We start from the raw sequence: 14,983 nt of genomic DNA, 5'->3' as shown, positions 1-14,983 counted from the left end.
TTTAATATCAGTTTTTGGTGCCCTTGAAACCTTCTTAGGTGCAGTATCCTCACACTGGGGGTCACTTGCCTGAGGGGGTCCGTCCTGATGCTTCCCAGGGAAGTACTTCCGGGTGGTGCCCACCACTTTTCCCTCCGTCCTTAGCAATTTAATTAGTCTTACGTACTCCATGCCTCGTGAATGCCTTCCCTCCTCTTTCTAGATGCAGCCTTCAGATGAGTTCTAATTTCCTGAGTACTTATTAGTTAATAGGTACCTATTACCACACATCTCCTCTCCTTTGTTCAGCATCTTTTCAAGTTTGATTTATTCCAACATTTCGTTTCTTTCTAAATCGAATGGTTTCTACATCAGGGTTGGTTATGCAGAGATAGAAACGAGATAAATCCATGTGCCCACGCAGGCTGTAATTGTTGGCTTTTTGTAGTAATCGTCACTATTATTACCAGAATGTCAAAGATAGAACTTAGCAAATGTAATCATCAGGTTATCAAATGCAGTAATTTTGATAGTTAGGCAGTTGACTGGTACTTTTTTTGTTTTTGTTTTTTTTGTTCTTCTTTTTTAGGGGAGGCAACCCTTGGTTGACCTCACAGATTGCAAGGAACTTGTCAGCTCACAATCCCTTATTTTTGTATTCTTTACGCCTACAGCACCTGGTCTTCCTAGGTGGTCTCCCATCCAAGTACTGCTGGGACTTTTTGATGAAAGCTTACGCTGCTAGGTTTGTTCACACAGTTGCCCTTTTCCTTCTACCTTCAAAAGCCAGATGTTCCTGGTTCATTAGCCAATTTTTAATCAACTTGTCAGGAGGAACCTTGTGGGACATATATTTTTTTTTCCCCAGTAGAATGTTCATGCAGAGTGATAGAAATATTCAGATTCATTCATATTCAAAATCATATTATTCGTGACTAAGTGATTTTCTTCTTGTTAATTAAGTTGGTTCTGCTTGGGGCTGTGTGTGTGTGTGTGTATTGAGATAATTCTGAGCAGGCCATTTCATTCAGTATTTTGAATTGATTCACTGTATCTCAGTTCAGAGAACCCTGAATTTGGATTTCACCCTAAGGCCTATTGTCCGGGGGTTCTTCTAAAAAAAAAAAAAAAAAAAGTCTCGTTATTCTAGTTTCCAAAATACAGTATTGGATTTGGTCACGTGTTCAAGACTCTGGCTTTAGCCTTCTGGGGGGCAGGGTTTGGGGCGGGGCTTGGGGCGGGGCTAGCCGGAGGGCGGGGCTAGCCAGAGGGCGGGGCTAGCCGGCCAGCGAGCTGCGTGAGAAGTCCTAACAAGCACAGCGCGGGGCTGTGTCCACCGGCACTGTCCCCATGCACCCAGAGGCCTGTGCCAGGTCTTTCCAGGTAGGCTTTCCACTCTGGAGGCAAAGCTAAAACACCATCATTCCTGGGAATTACCTCTCTGCTTCAGTCAGGTGTGTGCAGAAGTGATTCCCGTTTGGGAGTACGTTGTTCTCGTAAAGGCTGACGTGTCCGTGACACACTCACCCCAGACGACTTTGTCTTTGTGTCCCCTTTGCCCCGTAGGCGATCTCTACGGGGCCATCGGCTCTCCCGTGAGGCTGACGCGCACCGTGGTCCTGGGGAAGCAGAAGGCTCTGGTCCAGCGCATCCTTTACGTCCTGACCTACTTTCTCCGCTGCTCGGAGCTGCAGGAGAACCAGCTGACGTGGAGCGGGGGTCAGGGCGACGCCGGCCAGGTGCTGGACGGCAGCAGCATCACCACGGCCTTGGAGAGGGGGGAGGTGGAGGAGTCCGAGTACGTGGTCGTCACGGTGAGAAGCGAGCCTGCTCTCCTGCCCCCCGCCCTGCCACCGGCCACGACCCCTGAGGGACGGAGCCCCAGGCCTGAGGGTTTGGCCGGGACCCCCGAGGGCAGCGATGTTAGCGACCTGTATCCCAGGCCTGGCAAAGACGGAAGCGAGAGTTCTGGGGCCTGCGGCCGGGGATGCCCAGAGCTGGCCCTGGGCAGCTCTTGGAAACCTCAGAACGCGTTTTCCGGGGAGGATGAAAATCACCACGAGGCACCAGGAGACGGCTGCTCGGGGTTCCCCGGCTGCGAAGGTCTGGGGGTGCGACCCAAGGTCAGCGAGGAGACCAAAGGGGAGAAGCCTAAGACGCGCCCAGCCAGGTCAGCCGCCTGGCCTTGCCCTGACGCACGTTCCCGGGAGGAGCCGCCCTTAGAAAAGGTCACTTTCCACATCGGAAGCTCCGCATCGCCAGAGTCTGACTTTGAAAGCCGCGCCCCCAAAATGAAGGAACTGCTACGGGCCTGCGCACGACACCCCGAGTTGGCCAGGCGTGCCTCCGCCGAGCCCCGGGGGACCGCGGACGAGGCTCTGGACCAGCGGCCCCCAGGGCGCGCCACCCCGCCGGGCTCCCCAAAGGTCCGCTGCGCTCCGCATCGGCCGTCGTCGGAGGGGGACGGAGGCGAGCCCGACCGCGGCCACTCGGGGGGCCGGGAGGCTGCGGATGCGCCCCGGGGGCTCACCCCGCCTGCCGGCTCATTTGCACCTGATGCAGGTGTGTCGGGGGCTGGGCAGGGCACGCCAGAGGGACCCCGGGGTGCGCGCGGTGCGCGCTCGCAGGACGAGGAGGGGCCTTGGCGGCCGCCGGACCCCGGCATCCTGGCCGCCCCCCGCGGGCACGCGGACCGGAAGGCGGACTGCAGGAGGGAAGGGGACATCCCCAGGAACGACAGCTTGGACAGCGCGCTCGGGGACAGCGACGACGACGCCTGCGCGCTGCGTCCCGGCCGCAGCAGCGACGCGCCCGACGGCGCGTTGGAGGTGGAGCTGCCTCTGCCCAGGTGAGGCGGGCGCGCGGGGGGCAGGGGCGCGGGGCGCAGGGCGCGGAGACCCGCCGAGCCCCTGCCCCGCGAGCCCGGGTGGTGCCGGCTGCTGCGGGCGTTTCGGGTCCGGCCGCGCCTGCCTGTCTGTCTGTCTGTCTGTTAAGCTGAGATGTTCTCAGACTGGTCCAGCCGGTCTCCAGCCCGCTCTTCCTCCGGGGGTGACCGCCGCCCGGGTGCATCCGAGCCCCCTGAGCGGGGCCCTTGCAACGCTTGTGAGATTTTGGGGGGGAGGGAAACGAGGGGCCCGATGGGGGTGCCGGTGGGAGCGGGGAGTGTCACGTTCTGTGGTCTAGACGCAGGTCACACGGCGGGGAGCAGAAGCCGCGCGTCGGGGGCGGTGGAGTCTACACCCGCGGGCGGGCGGTGGAGTCTACACCCGCGGGCGGCTTCTCCGCTGCATGTGGGAGCCGGGGAAGTGGCTGGGGACAGCAGCTCCGCCCCCAGCCTGCAGTAGGGCCGCCGTGACCGAAGGCCGTGATCACAGCCGGCCGTCTGTCCGTCCGTCCCTGCCGTCTGTCGCGCTGCGGCGGGGACCACCCTGCACGGATGCCACAGGCTCCCGCAGCCAGGCCGTGGGCACGCGCCCCCCTCAGGGGACAGTCTCCTTCTTCACTCTCTGGTCGCACAACTGCCTCGCGGATGCTCCACGTGAGATCCAAGAGCAGACGTGTAACCAGCCACGGAAAAACTGTCTTTTTCCATTAAAAACAAAAAAGAGAGAGGGAAAACTCCTTTTTCTCTCGCAGCCTCCTCCCTGGGCCCGCGCCGGGGATCCGCTCCCTGGAGGACCGGCGGGGCGGACCGCCCTGCACCGGCTCCTCGCACGCGCCACGAGGGGTCCGTCGTCGACCGCGTGTTCTAAAGGACCCATGTCATTGCAGGTCCCAGAGCATCAGCAACCCGCACGTGAGGAACTTCGGCCGCTCCCTTCTGGCGGGGTACTGCCCCACCTACATGCCCGACCTGGCGCTGCACGGGACGGGCAGCGACGAGAGACTGAAGCAGTGTCTGACCGCCGACCTGCTCCACACGGTCCGCGTAAGTGACCCCCGCCGGGGCCCCCGGCTGCTGACCGCGTCCCGGCCGGGGCCCTGGCCAGCCACAGGTGCCCAGACCGTCTTAGCCTGGAGAGAGCGTGGCGAGGGGGTTCTTTACAGAGGTGCGAGCAGGGTTGCGGAAACGAACAGGGGCTGAGCGAGACCCCCTGAGCGACGTCTCTGTCCTCCGGCCTCCGGGCTCTGCTGGCGCCCCCCGCCCCCCGCCCGCCCCTTGACTGGGCCTGGCTGGAAACCAGAGAGAAGCTCATAATAGCTGAGGCACGTGCGCAGAGGTCGGCCTTTTGGGGCCCACACAGGACAGAGAAGGGCAGAGAGTGGCCCCGGGGGCAGGCGGGGGCGTAGAGGCAGAGGGTGACAATTCTGTGCCGTGGCAGGGAGGACTTGAAGAGATGTCACATGTGGTTTGGTTTTTTTCTAATCCAATACGTACAAGTTTCTAAGAGCAATTTATGTTAACTGATTTGTCGTTACGTGTCCTTGGACGGCTGCCTGCGGATGACTGTGTAGAGATTAACGAGTCTTGGTGGAAACTCGCCTCGCGGCCGCCCGTGAACCGCCCCTCTGCCGTGTGCGGCGTGGTGGGAACCACGCGGCGAAGGTGGCCGGGTCAGCCTGCCGGGCCTGTTTCTCGCTGACCTGCTGTCGGGCAGATGCGCCCAAGCGGAGATTTTGCTTTGGAAACATACTGTATTTTGTTGCAACACGGAAAGTCCTGAGAACGTTGGACTTGGGCTTCTTGCCCGACAAGTGTTTTCCGGAAGGTATGACAGAGGCACTGTGTGTCGTCTTTGGCCTTGAGCATCTGTCTCCTCGTCGAAGACTAAACACGCATCAGGCTCAGGGTAGACAGGCTGGAGGTTTGTGGGCAATGAGAAGAAACAGCGCAGGAGGAACACAGATGTCCCTGTAGGTGCCCCGGATGCGGAGGGAGAAGGAGAGAGGAGGCGCCGGCTGGAGCTGAGGGGCCGTCCCTCACGCTGCCCTGCTCTGCAGGGGGACAGCAGCCCTCACCGGGGCGTCTCCTGGAAGGAGAAGCCGTGACGTTGCTTTGTCTCTGTAAGGAGTGTCCCATGGTTTTACTTTCAGAGTTGTCACGCGCACTGCAGACTTGTCTGGCATTTCAGAGGTCCAGGTATCAGTGACCTTAGAAAAGAACAGAGCCCGCATTGTGGGATACCGTCTCTCTGGGTTGTCTTCAGCCACGCACGCAGCCTCGGTGACGTTAGAGACTCGCGCACGTCGGTGGCCATCCGCAGCATCATGGCAGGGCGTGCGGGGCCCCCTCTTTCTCTTTCTCTCTGCAACTTGCGTTTGTATCCATACGTGCAAACCCCGTGGGGGTTTCTCTTTCTGCTCCGCTAGCGGTTTGAGTCGCGAGGACATTGGGGTGGCCTGTCGGACCCCTCTCGCACGGAGCCCCGTGTCCTGCTTCTGACAGAGGAGCCCAGAGAGGGCGTGTGAACCAACGGGCTTGTCTTCAGAGCCGACGGTTTTACCAACCGGGACGTGCCGCCCGGATGGCTCAGCGTTGCTCGCTGACCACTGTGGCACTAGAATCTGTTGGTCGAAAACTGTCCTTGAACTTAAATGCAAAGCGATTCGTGACTTTTTTTTTTTTTTTTATGTTTTCCACAGGCTTGGCAAGTTGCGATGAGCATAGGCTGGTGTTCAGGGCGACCGTCTAGCTCCGTAATTGTTACGTGTGAAAAAACAGAACGACGTTTCCTCTATTTGTATTCTTAAAAGATTGTCCATATATCATTTCCACGTCCTTTCACACTGTAGCTTTCCTCATTTCTTGAGACTAGGCAATCACCCTGAGAGATCAACAGTTATTAAGCAGAATAATCCATATTGTGTCCCCTTGCGGGACCATCCGAAGTACAGCCATGCTCGGTCGGGTCTTCCTGGAAAATTGCGAAGGGTTCGTAAAAATACCTTCAGAAGTTTAATGCATTTAGAATGTATCCAATTAGCACTAATGGATTTCTAATTTCACTTGGCACATTCATCATAATGAATTTTCCTTCTCAGGTAGCGTTCCGTTTAAACTGCCTCTCAGACTGGGGCTCTGGTCTACGGCCATGTTTTCTTTTTTTTTTTCACAGAAAGAAAAAAGCCTTACTTTCAAATGCCATTTACAAATTTTTGTTGAAAAATAAATGAGGAGCGTGTTTTCTAACATTATATTGAATTTACTGCTTCGTAAAGCCCACTAATTATTTAAATCCTTGAGGAGGTTGCCAGGGAAAGAAGCAAGGAGCCAAGAACAACTAAGTGGCCAGAGCTAGAGCAGAAAAAAACAGCCTTCGGAGGAAGAGAAAATTGGGATGAAGTGCTTTATCATTACTGGCTTTCAAAGCCCTACCTTTGGGGATGTTAACTATTTTTCGTGTTCAAGCTAGACTTCGTTGAGCTTTGCTATTCATAATTGTTTGTAGAGAAGGATGTGTAATAACTGTTTAAAAGCAGCTGATTGAAGCAATGGATCTGTTTTCTGGATCTGTGCGTGATGGGGTGGTAACATCTAACGTAACCGCACACCTCTGTAACCTCGGTGGGCCAGTCCCCTCCCTCCCCGAGGGACTGACTGCATTCTAGAGCTTCCAGTGCTCAGAGTTTCTCTTTGTGCGTTTCCTCATTCTGCTCTCTCGTGAAGCAGAGAGAGATATATTACCTTTATGTCATATATCTCCATTTTTATTACCGGCTCTCGCATGTTAAGATGTGGTCTTTAAATATCTAAACACGTGTTCTTGTTTAATCCGTACAGTACCTCTTTTCTGTCATTTGAACTACTTCTCTGCCTCCTAACGTACAGGTTATACAGCTGCCTTAAATTAGGCTAGAGTAATATTTAGTTTCATTTTTTTTTTCCCCCTGCCACATCTAAATGTGCATTCTTTCCTCTGTTTTCCTTCCTACTTTACATGGCGACATGGAAGAGAGAGAGAGAGAGAGAGAGAGAGAGAGAGAGAGAGAGAGAGCGCGCGCGAGCGGGAGAGCCAGATTCGCTCTGTGCCTGTGACCTCTGTCTGGCTTTTTCTGTCTTACGTTTTCCTGCTGTGGGTTTATCTGCCCGTGAATGCTGCCGACGGGGGCAGGGGCCGGGGTATTAGGTTATGAGGCCGCAGAGGGTGGTGGAGAAGCCCCGACTACATCGATGGCTCGAGCGCAGGTCCCAGGATTTGCCACTCCTTCTGGGAGAGTCAAGTAAATCAGGTGGCCTGACCAAGCCTCAGAAAAATGTATGTAGAGGAACAGATAAAATATCACCCGGCGCTGAGGAGTTTGGCTTCGGAAGATAGACAGACCCGAGTGGGAACCATGGCTCACCCCTTAGTGGCTTGGTGCTCCTTACACGAGTGTTTCCGATTTTCGATGATCAGTTTCCGCTCGTGTGAAATGAACAGTATTTATAGGTCTGCTTCGAAGGGTGAGATAATGCAGACCAACCGTTCAGCACAGTGCCCGGCACATTTCTAAATGCCCAGCCATACATAGGGAAGCAGCGGAGAAACAAGGCGGAAACTTGGGTGGGGAAAAATAAAGTCACTGATAAGAAATCGGAATCCCAGTCCTGCGCCGTGAGCGGGTTTGGACTCCACGTTTATTCTGCATGAGCGACTTGGGATTCCCCACCCGAGACGTGAAAGTGGAAATGAGGAGCATCGAAACCTCCAGGACTGTGGCAGAGGGGGGCACACTAGACACCTTCTCGGCCACGGGCTCCTGTGACATGTTGCTTCTTTTCCTCTTCTCCGCCTCATTCCAACTCTTAAGCCTTTAGCGACTGACACTGAGCTTTGTTTCCAAGAGACACGTGCAGCGTGTAAAACAGGACAGACGCCTCCAACAAGATGGGCTCCTGTTCAGAAATTCCAGGCGCCCTCTGTGGTGAGGGAGGGTGGGCAGATACCAGCAGGAGAAGTAACGCTCCGAGAGCCATCTGAAATGGTAACGGGAGATACAGAGAAGGCATCGGAACGTAAAAAAGACGGGACGATGTGGCAAATGGTCATTTAGATTCGTAGAAGGACTAAAGAGAGCTTCTGGAATTTAAAAACGTGGTCGCTGGAATGAAAACTCGAGGGATAGGTCGAGGAGCAAAGCAGATCACATACGGCTAGAGAGAATCAGGGTTTGTGGAAATGGAGGCCAGATGCCAAACTACCTCTTTGAATGCGGCTCCGAGACAAAAATGCATGGAAAAAAATATGGAAAAGCCAGCGAGGCTAGAATGAAAAGCCGTGAAACTCGCCAGCGTCATCTTCTACGGCAGCGTGAATAACAAGGTGTTGTTACCACACCTTGACAGAAGGAGGGGATTGAGATCTAGGTGAAAGGTGACCCGCATACGTACATCTCACCCTATATGTGTGGACACGTGTATGTTCAGCACGTAAGTCCCTTGAAGGAAAGGTTCACGGTATAGACAGATCTATTCTGTCATACCCCGCACACTGAATTTCTGATAAATGCAAAGCATTGAAGGGGATTGAGCTCCAAATACAAATCTTTAGTTCCCGTATTTGCATTTACTTTGCTCACAAGGACCATGTACGTGGACAGCATGCCATCGTCATCTCGCTGTGACTGAATGACATGCCGATTCAGCAAGAATTTGCAGGAATTTGTAAAGGGCGGCCGCTGAGGCCCTGTGTTTAGCTTTCTGTTTTGGAGCGTATGTATACGTGTGTCAGAAAGGTAAGGGTTAGGGGGCCGTTAAAGCTTGGGCGGGATATGGGTTCACGATGCGCATGAGAAAACCTTCCTGCTGTTTGGTTAACAAGTCTAAGAAAATGAGAACCATCCTTGGAGTACCAGCCTTTGTTCATTCCAGAATCCGCTTCGTCCGATTCTTTATTTCTCACATTCAAGGTTATTTGAACATATGCTTATCTAAATATCGTCCCATTAGACTTTGCCTGATTGGCTGATCTTTTCAATGAGAAGAATAGTCTAAGCCCTGAAAGTTCCCTTCTTGGATATAGTATAGGAAAAAATGTTGGTCTCAACGAAGTTTCGATCCAACCCACCAGTCATATTTCTTCCCTGTCCGTGAGGAAGAATACAAAGCCAGGTAGATTTCCAGTTTAATAGAGAAGCCAGATCACCTGTTAAAATTGCAGTATGACAGCATACATCTTCGGTTTCTGTTTGCTGCCTTCCCACTGCTAGCATTAAGTCTTTAAGATCGCAGGTAATCAATCAATCAAGCAACGGAGACCAACTCTCTAAACAGGAGGAGCGTCATTGCAAGGACCTTAGGGATTCATAGAATTGATAAGAAGGCCAATGAACTAGGCTTGGGATGCATAGGGCACAAAGGAACTCTGAGAGTCCAGGAACCAAGAACCCCCCGAGGGTGGCTTTGTAATCACTGTCTGGGCAGGAAGGTGGTGGCCCTACCCGTTTTCAGCCTCGGGTCCCCCAGCTCAGAGAGGGAAGTCGCGGCCGGGATGGGGCAGCTGATCAGCCCCCCCCCCCCGGGGCCATGTTGCCACGCCTCGATGGGAGATCGGGGTGAACTTACCGGGAGGAAGTCATGCTAAGCCGTCACAGGTGGTACAAGGGGTTGAGTGACTGAAGGCGGCCGGTACGGGCGTTCCTTGGATAAACGGTTAGAAAAATGTGCTCGCTTGCACTGGCTGTGAGGTGTGTCGGCTCCTGTCCTTCCGTGTGCCCGCCCGGACCCCACCCCCTTCCCCCTCTTTCAGTTTGAGCCCCAGAAGGGCAGTCCCGTGTCCTCATGTTGACTTGTGCACGTGTGAGAGACGAAATATGCTTGCCGGAGGCGTTGGTGGAAAAGCAGTTACACTTTGATCGATTTCGAGGAATTTTTTGAGTTCCTCTTCCTTGACCGTGGCACTGTTTAGCGTCTCGTCTGCAGCCCGGTTGACCAGTTAACCTGCTCCAACCCGGGCTGCCCAGTTATTGAGGGTTTTGTATTTTAAGTATGTTCATCAGTAGTCATACTTTTGCCTTTTAGACTCTCTATGGATACATGCCTACCCCGGTCTGATTTTAGTTGGTCGTTGGAGGTGATTTATGTACGTAGCACACACTTACCCAATAAGTATCGCTTAATGCTGAAAGCTATACCTTTAAAGGAATGTGGCGTTACCCTGTTAAACTTCGTTATTGGAGACATGGCAATAGAACCCTACACCTTCTTCTGAAATTCTCCATTTTTAAAAGAGTGAAATCTGTGAAAGGAATTGGATTTAAATATCCTGGGGTGTAGAGAGGGCGCATAGCTTTTCACTGATCTACAAACGTTTAACAGCATGTCTAGCATACCTCCTGGGTGTAAGAGAAAAAAAAAATGATTAAATTCGATTTTTATCAAATTTCTTTTGAAACGACAATTTAATGACACCCGGGTGTAGGAAAAATAATAACGATTAAATTCGGTTTTTTAAACGATGATTTAACGACACTCCCGCGTCTTCGCCCCTGTAATACTCTTTAACTTTCTACAGAGCCTGTCGCGTCAGCTTCCGAACTCTTAGGCTGAGGCTCAGCAAACATTCTGGACACTTCAGGTGTCATCTGTAGCTGGCGTGATCAGTCGACCCCCTGTGTCTCTCTCGCAGCATCCCGTGCTCGACGAGCCGATAGCCGAAGCTGTCTGCATCATCGCAGACACGGACAAGTGGAGTGTGCAGGTGGCCACGAGTCAGAGGAAGGTGATGGACAGCATGAAGCTGGGCCAGGAGGTCCTGGTCTCGAGCCAGGTGTCCAGTTTACTGCAGTCCGTTTTACAGCTTTACAAGCTTCGCCTCCCTGCCGATTTCGTGAGTATTTGTCTTCGTATTACCAAAGAAATAGCGTTTCAAAAACAATGCTTTGTTTATAACAAGTCCACATGCGTCGTTTTTAAGATAATCGGGCATTAGCATAAGTCAAGATAGAATGTTCGACATAAAATCAGCAAACGGGAGAGATTTCACTGATAACCCTTCCATGAAACACCCCAGAGCGACACCAGTCTTTTTGAGTAAGGTATGGGAGTCGGGATAAAGCATAAAAGGAAATTTAAAATCCTTCTTTGGGGAACTTGTTAGTTCTTCTTTTATTAGATCACTGTCAAGCAAACCAGTTTGTCGAGGGACTGTAGTTCCTTAATTGCTCGGGGACCAGCCTCACAAGGTTGTTAGAGATAAAATACAATATCGATGTGCGTGAACACTTGACATTTTGAAGAGCCGTACCCATAGAAAATGACATCACTTACTCTTTTTTTAAATGGTATTTTAAAATCACTTTCGTGACCTTGTATTAAATACAGACAACAGAGAAGAGCCGATAAACTCCTAGAAAGTGATCAACTGCTCTCGCCCAGTCGCTGGAATTAATACACAAAACAAGTTCTTTCAGCGTGTGTGTGCGCGCACACGTGTTAAGGGCAGCTACTAGGAAGAGGGTAGCTGAGGTGACCTTGGGGACATGCTTACACGGAAGAGCTCCACCTTCTCTGCTCCTTTCCCCCTCTGCACGCTGTCGCTCTCTGCAGCCTAGCCCCAGGCCAAAACATCCCTCATCTCCCTCTTGGCCTCCATGAAAGATACCGAGCTATTTGACAACAAAGTAGGAAGCCGAATATTAATTACCTACGTTAATTGCTAATGTAGTGCTAATCTTCCTGAGTTCTTACGACTGAGTCTGTAATGGCACCCGAGTCCTCAGAAATAATCCAGACTTCGGTGGCCTTGAAGAAGGTGCTTTGAGATACTGTCCGGTTGTCTGATTGTGGTCTCAGTGGTGGCAGTGGGGGGAGGACAGGGAGGCTGACGGATGTGACTGAGGGGAAGTCCAGGCATTGCCACGGGTGGGCTGTGCGATGGTGGACAGTATTATCATAGAATGAAGATAATACCTATTCCACAAGCACGTTGTGAGAATCCTCTGCAAGTTAGGGCTATGATGCTGCTTTTTAAAAAAAAAAAAAAAAAAAAAAGCACAATTTAAACAGCCAGGATACAGCACTGGCCAGTGCCCGGGCTGTGGAGCCCAGTGACCTGGAGTCAAATCCAAGCTCTGCTACCTCCCAGCCGTGGGGCTTCTCAAAGGCTCAGCTGCCTTATCCGTAGAGCTGGGGGAATGATGACATCTATCTCCTGCGGTTCCGAGAATAAACTCAGAGAATCCACGGAAAGCGCTTGGAATGGTGTCAGATGTTCTAAGCGCTCAGGAAACAGCCACTACTATGATCGTTAATCATTAGTTTTCATGAGACAGTATTCACGGTTGTAAAGACTGACAACACCTTTTCACCAAAATCTTTGTTTATTTGCATCTATCCCTGGGGTAACCTGAGAAGCACGTAGGGTTCTGACAACCTAACTTCGATCCTACATCTGTAGGGAGTTTTCCTCTCTAGTAGCAAGCTCCATCATTCCGACTTCGAGACCGGAATCTCTTTTTCTGTAAGGGAAGGAAGACATATTAGATTTCATAGATTTTTTTTTTTTACTGTTATAAATATTTACCAAATTTCTATATTTTGTTCTCTAATACATAGCTCTTGTTACTTTTGACATCTTAGTTTTCCAAGCAATAAACTACTGTAGCTGATTCTTTTTACTTCATTTAGACAGACATATGTTTAACCACTTAATAGTATGAATGACTTATTTAATCTGACAAAAACCAAGATTAAAGGAAATTTCATCTGCAGTTTTAAAGTTTTCCTCAAAATTCATTCGAATGAAGCACATAATTAAGTGCTTATTAGAGCCTTCAGTGTGAAAGGAGAAAAGCTATTTAAAATTTCAGAAGTTCAGAATTGAAGAAATCCATCTCTGGAAAAAAAAAAAAAATCCCACAAAGGGGAAGGAGGAACTCAAACAGTTCTATGTGACAATCAAGCCTTTTAAAATTTTTTTCTAGGTGCTTTGATTTCAAGAATAGTACACATTTCACGTAGACCAGTGTGTTCTCTTTATTTTGACAGTGCAACATGCAGTTTTCATGGAAACTATGAAAACAGTGAAAATGAGCTATTTTAAAGCATAAAGGATTCGATGTAATAGGAATGTCCTTTTAATGTTGTATAACGTTCTTATTAAAAAGTTTGCATTTACTCCACAAGGAACTGCTGCTCCTTAACAGGAGATCCGTTCGCCACTAAACTCTGGTGTATCTGGGGGGAACATTTCCGTGCGAATTGGCGGAACCCGCGTGGCTTTGATTTTTACTCTCACTCGCCACTTGTGGTTCATCCACCGAACGTAACGTGTTGAAGATTTTAAGCCAATGAAACACTGAAAAGGTCGCATCTCGAAGGGACACTTTTTCCATGTCCCTGAGCAGCCCAGAGAGGGTCAAGATCAACATTTTCAAACACATCTGTTCATCCTTTTACCTTGAAAACAACAGACGTAATGGTCCAGAAGAAATTACGTGTGACAGCATTGGCCCCGCCAGAGCAGTCAGGTGTCTGTCTGGCTGAAGGTGCTCAGACAGCTCTGGCCGCCAAACGCACAGCGTTTGCCTCTGGCGAAAGACGCAGATGGTCGCTCTTCTCTAAAAAACGAAGCCGGACGGAATTCCGAGGGTAGAGACGTTCTGAAAATGACTGCCCTTCCTTTATTATTATTAAAGACCTAGTTCGAATGCACTCTTGAGAGCAAAAAATAATAATAATAATAATAAATAATAATAATAATAATGAGAATTTCAAAATAACCTTGTTCCAGTCATTCTGCTTCTGGGACTGTACTGTGCCAAAACGATCTGAGACGTGGGGAAAAAGCAACAACAGAGATGTTCTTCACGAAATGTTTTACAATGACAAAAAAATGCTCTGTGGTTAAGTAAGTGATGGTAAATTCGCATTCTCGAAAATCATTTAGCCATCAAATTGCTTGATAAAGAATTTTTAATTATGTGGGGAAAGGATTTTTAGAAAGTGTTTTTAAAAGCAGGAAACAATTGCACTTATTATAAAACAATTTCAACTATGTAAAAAAAACAAATCTTTTTAGAAAATAATAGACGATATATATATATACATATATATGTATGTGTATATAGATACACATAAATCTTACTAGTCAGTGGAAAAAATAAACTCGTTTTACAAAAACCTATTGCACCTAATAACGACAGGGTTTGAGATGGCTTGTAATTTTTTTCTGTGTGTTTGAAAGAGATGCGATTATCGTTGTGTGCTTCAAAGTGAGTGGAGAGAATTCTGGCTCTCAGAATATGGGCGGAGGTTTGCGTCCCGGACCTCATCGCGAATGTCATTCACTTTGCAGTGTGTCATGCACCTGGAAGATCGGCTGCAGGAGATGTACCTGAAAAGCAAGATGCTGTCTGAGTACCTTCGTGGGCACACGCGAGTCCACGTGAAAGAATTGGGTGTCGTGCTGGGGTGAGTCCTGGGAAGTGCCACCATTTCTCGCTGTGACAGGGCTGTCCCCAGCTCCGTGCCCACTGACCCATGTAGCCGGTGCCACCCGCAGGCCCTGGTGCCCCATCGAAGGGTTTGAGGCCCATCGCGGGTGTGCGTCCGCTGCTCCCGGACGAACAGCAGCTCCTTGTGTCCGATGACGGAGTTTTATACCCAGAAACAGATGCAGAACGTTCCCCGGATCATTTTAATCCCAGTCCGTGTGCCCATTTCTAGTCATTTCTGCAAGGTGTCAAAGTCACAAGCTGTCAGACTGCAGCAGCGACTCGGGCTTGCATTTGCTTCCTGGAGGAGGCAGGACAGGTCGTGCCGGACTTGCAGGAGCCGGCCCGTGTGTCCAGGCTGGGGCGTGACTGTACTTTCCTTCCTATGATGACAAGCCCGCCAGAGCGGCAGACGTGCCAATATCACTGATGATGTGCGTCGTCTTCCCGAGGGTCTTTGCCATAACTTCTCTAGGAGAAGAAATTCCGACTTTGGTCTTATGCGCCACTTCATTTTTCAAAGATACTGAGTGTGTGGGGACTTGCCCCTCTTATCTGCGATGACGAGTCTACTACTTCGGGCAAGGAAACATTGTGTGTGTATTGTCGACCTTGTAATTCTCGATTAAGCCCGCTAATCAGGGCGTTA

The 14,983-nt window shown here is 50.5% G+C and overlaps 2 protein-coding genes across 13 annotated transcripts in view; one reads left to right on the top strand and one right to left on the bottom strand.

Annotated features, from left to right (window-relative positions):
* FNIP2 (folliculin interacting protein 2) overlaps positions 1-14,983 on the top strand; it is an 87,421-nt gene that overhangs the window by 69,937 nt on the left and 2,501 nt on the right. For all 11 annotated transcript variants that reach the window (XM_036234013.1, XM_036234005.1, XM_036234003.1 and 8 more), the window contains 4 exons: positions 1,546-2,827; positions 3,751-3,907; positions 10,527-10,727; positions 14,196-14,311. In XM_036234013.1, coding sequence (XP_036089906.1) covers positions 1,546-2,827; positions 3,751-3,907; positions 10,527-10,727; positions 14,196-14,311 — 1,756 coding nt within the window. The remainder of the gene's footprint in view (positions 1-1,545; positions 2,828-3,750; positions 3,908-10,526; positions 10,728-14,195; positions 14,312-14,983) is intronic.
* The window catches only part of CUNH4orf45 (chromosome unknown C4orf45 homolog), a 67,132-nt gene continuing 64,023 nt past the window's right edge, over positions 11,875-14,983 (bottom strand). For both annotated transcript variants that reach the window (XM_016145630.2, XM_016145633.2), the window contains one exon: positions 11,875-12,357. In XM_016145630.2, the coding sequence (XP_016001116.2) occupies positions 12,310-12,357 (48 nt within the window). In that variant the 3' untranslated portion in view covers positions 11,875-12,309. The remainder of the gene's footprint in view (positions 12,358-14,983) is intronic.

The sequence above is a fragment of the Rousettus aegyptiacus genome, unplaced genomic scaffold (genome assembly GCF_014176215.1).
Source record: "Rousettus aegyptiacus isolate mRouAeg1 unplaced genomic scaffold, mRouAeg1.p scaffold_m13_p_16, whole genome shotgun sequence".
Lineage (NCBI taxonomy): Eukaryota > Metazoa > Chordata > Mammalia > Chiroptera > Pteropodidae > Rousettus > Rousettus aegyptiacus.
Note: the sequence above shows the minus strand (reverse complement) of the source record. Positions and strands in the feature narration are given on the sequence as shown.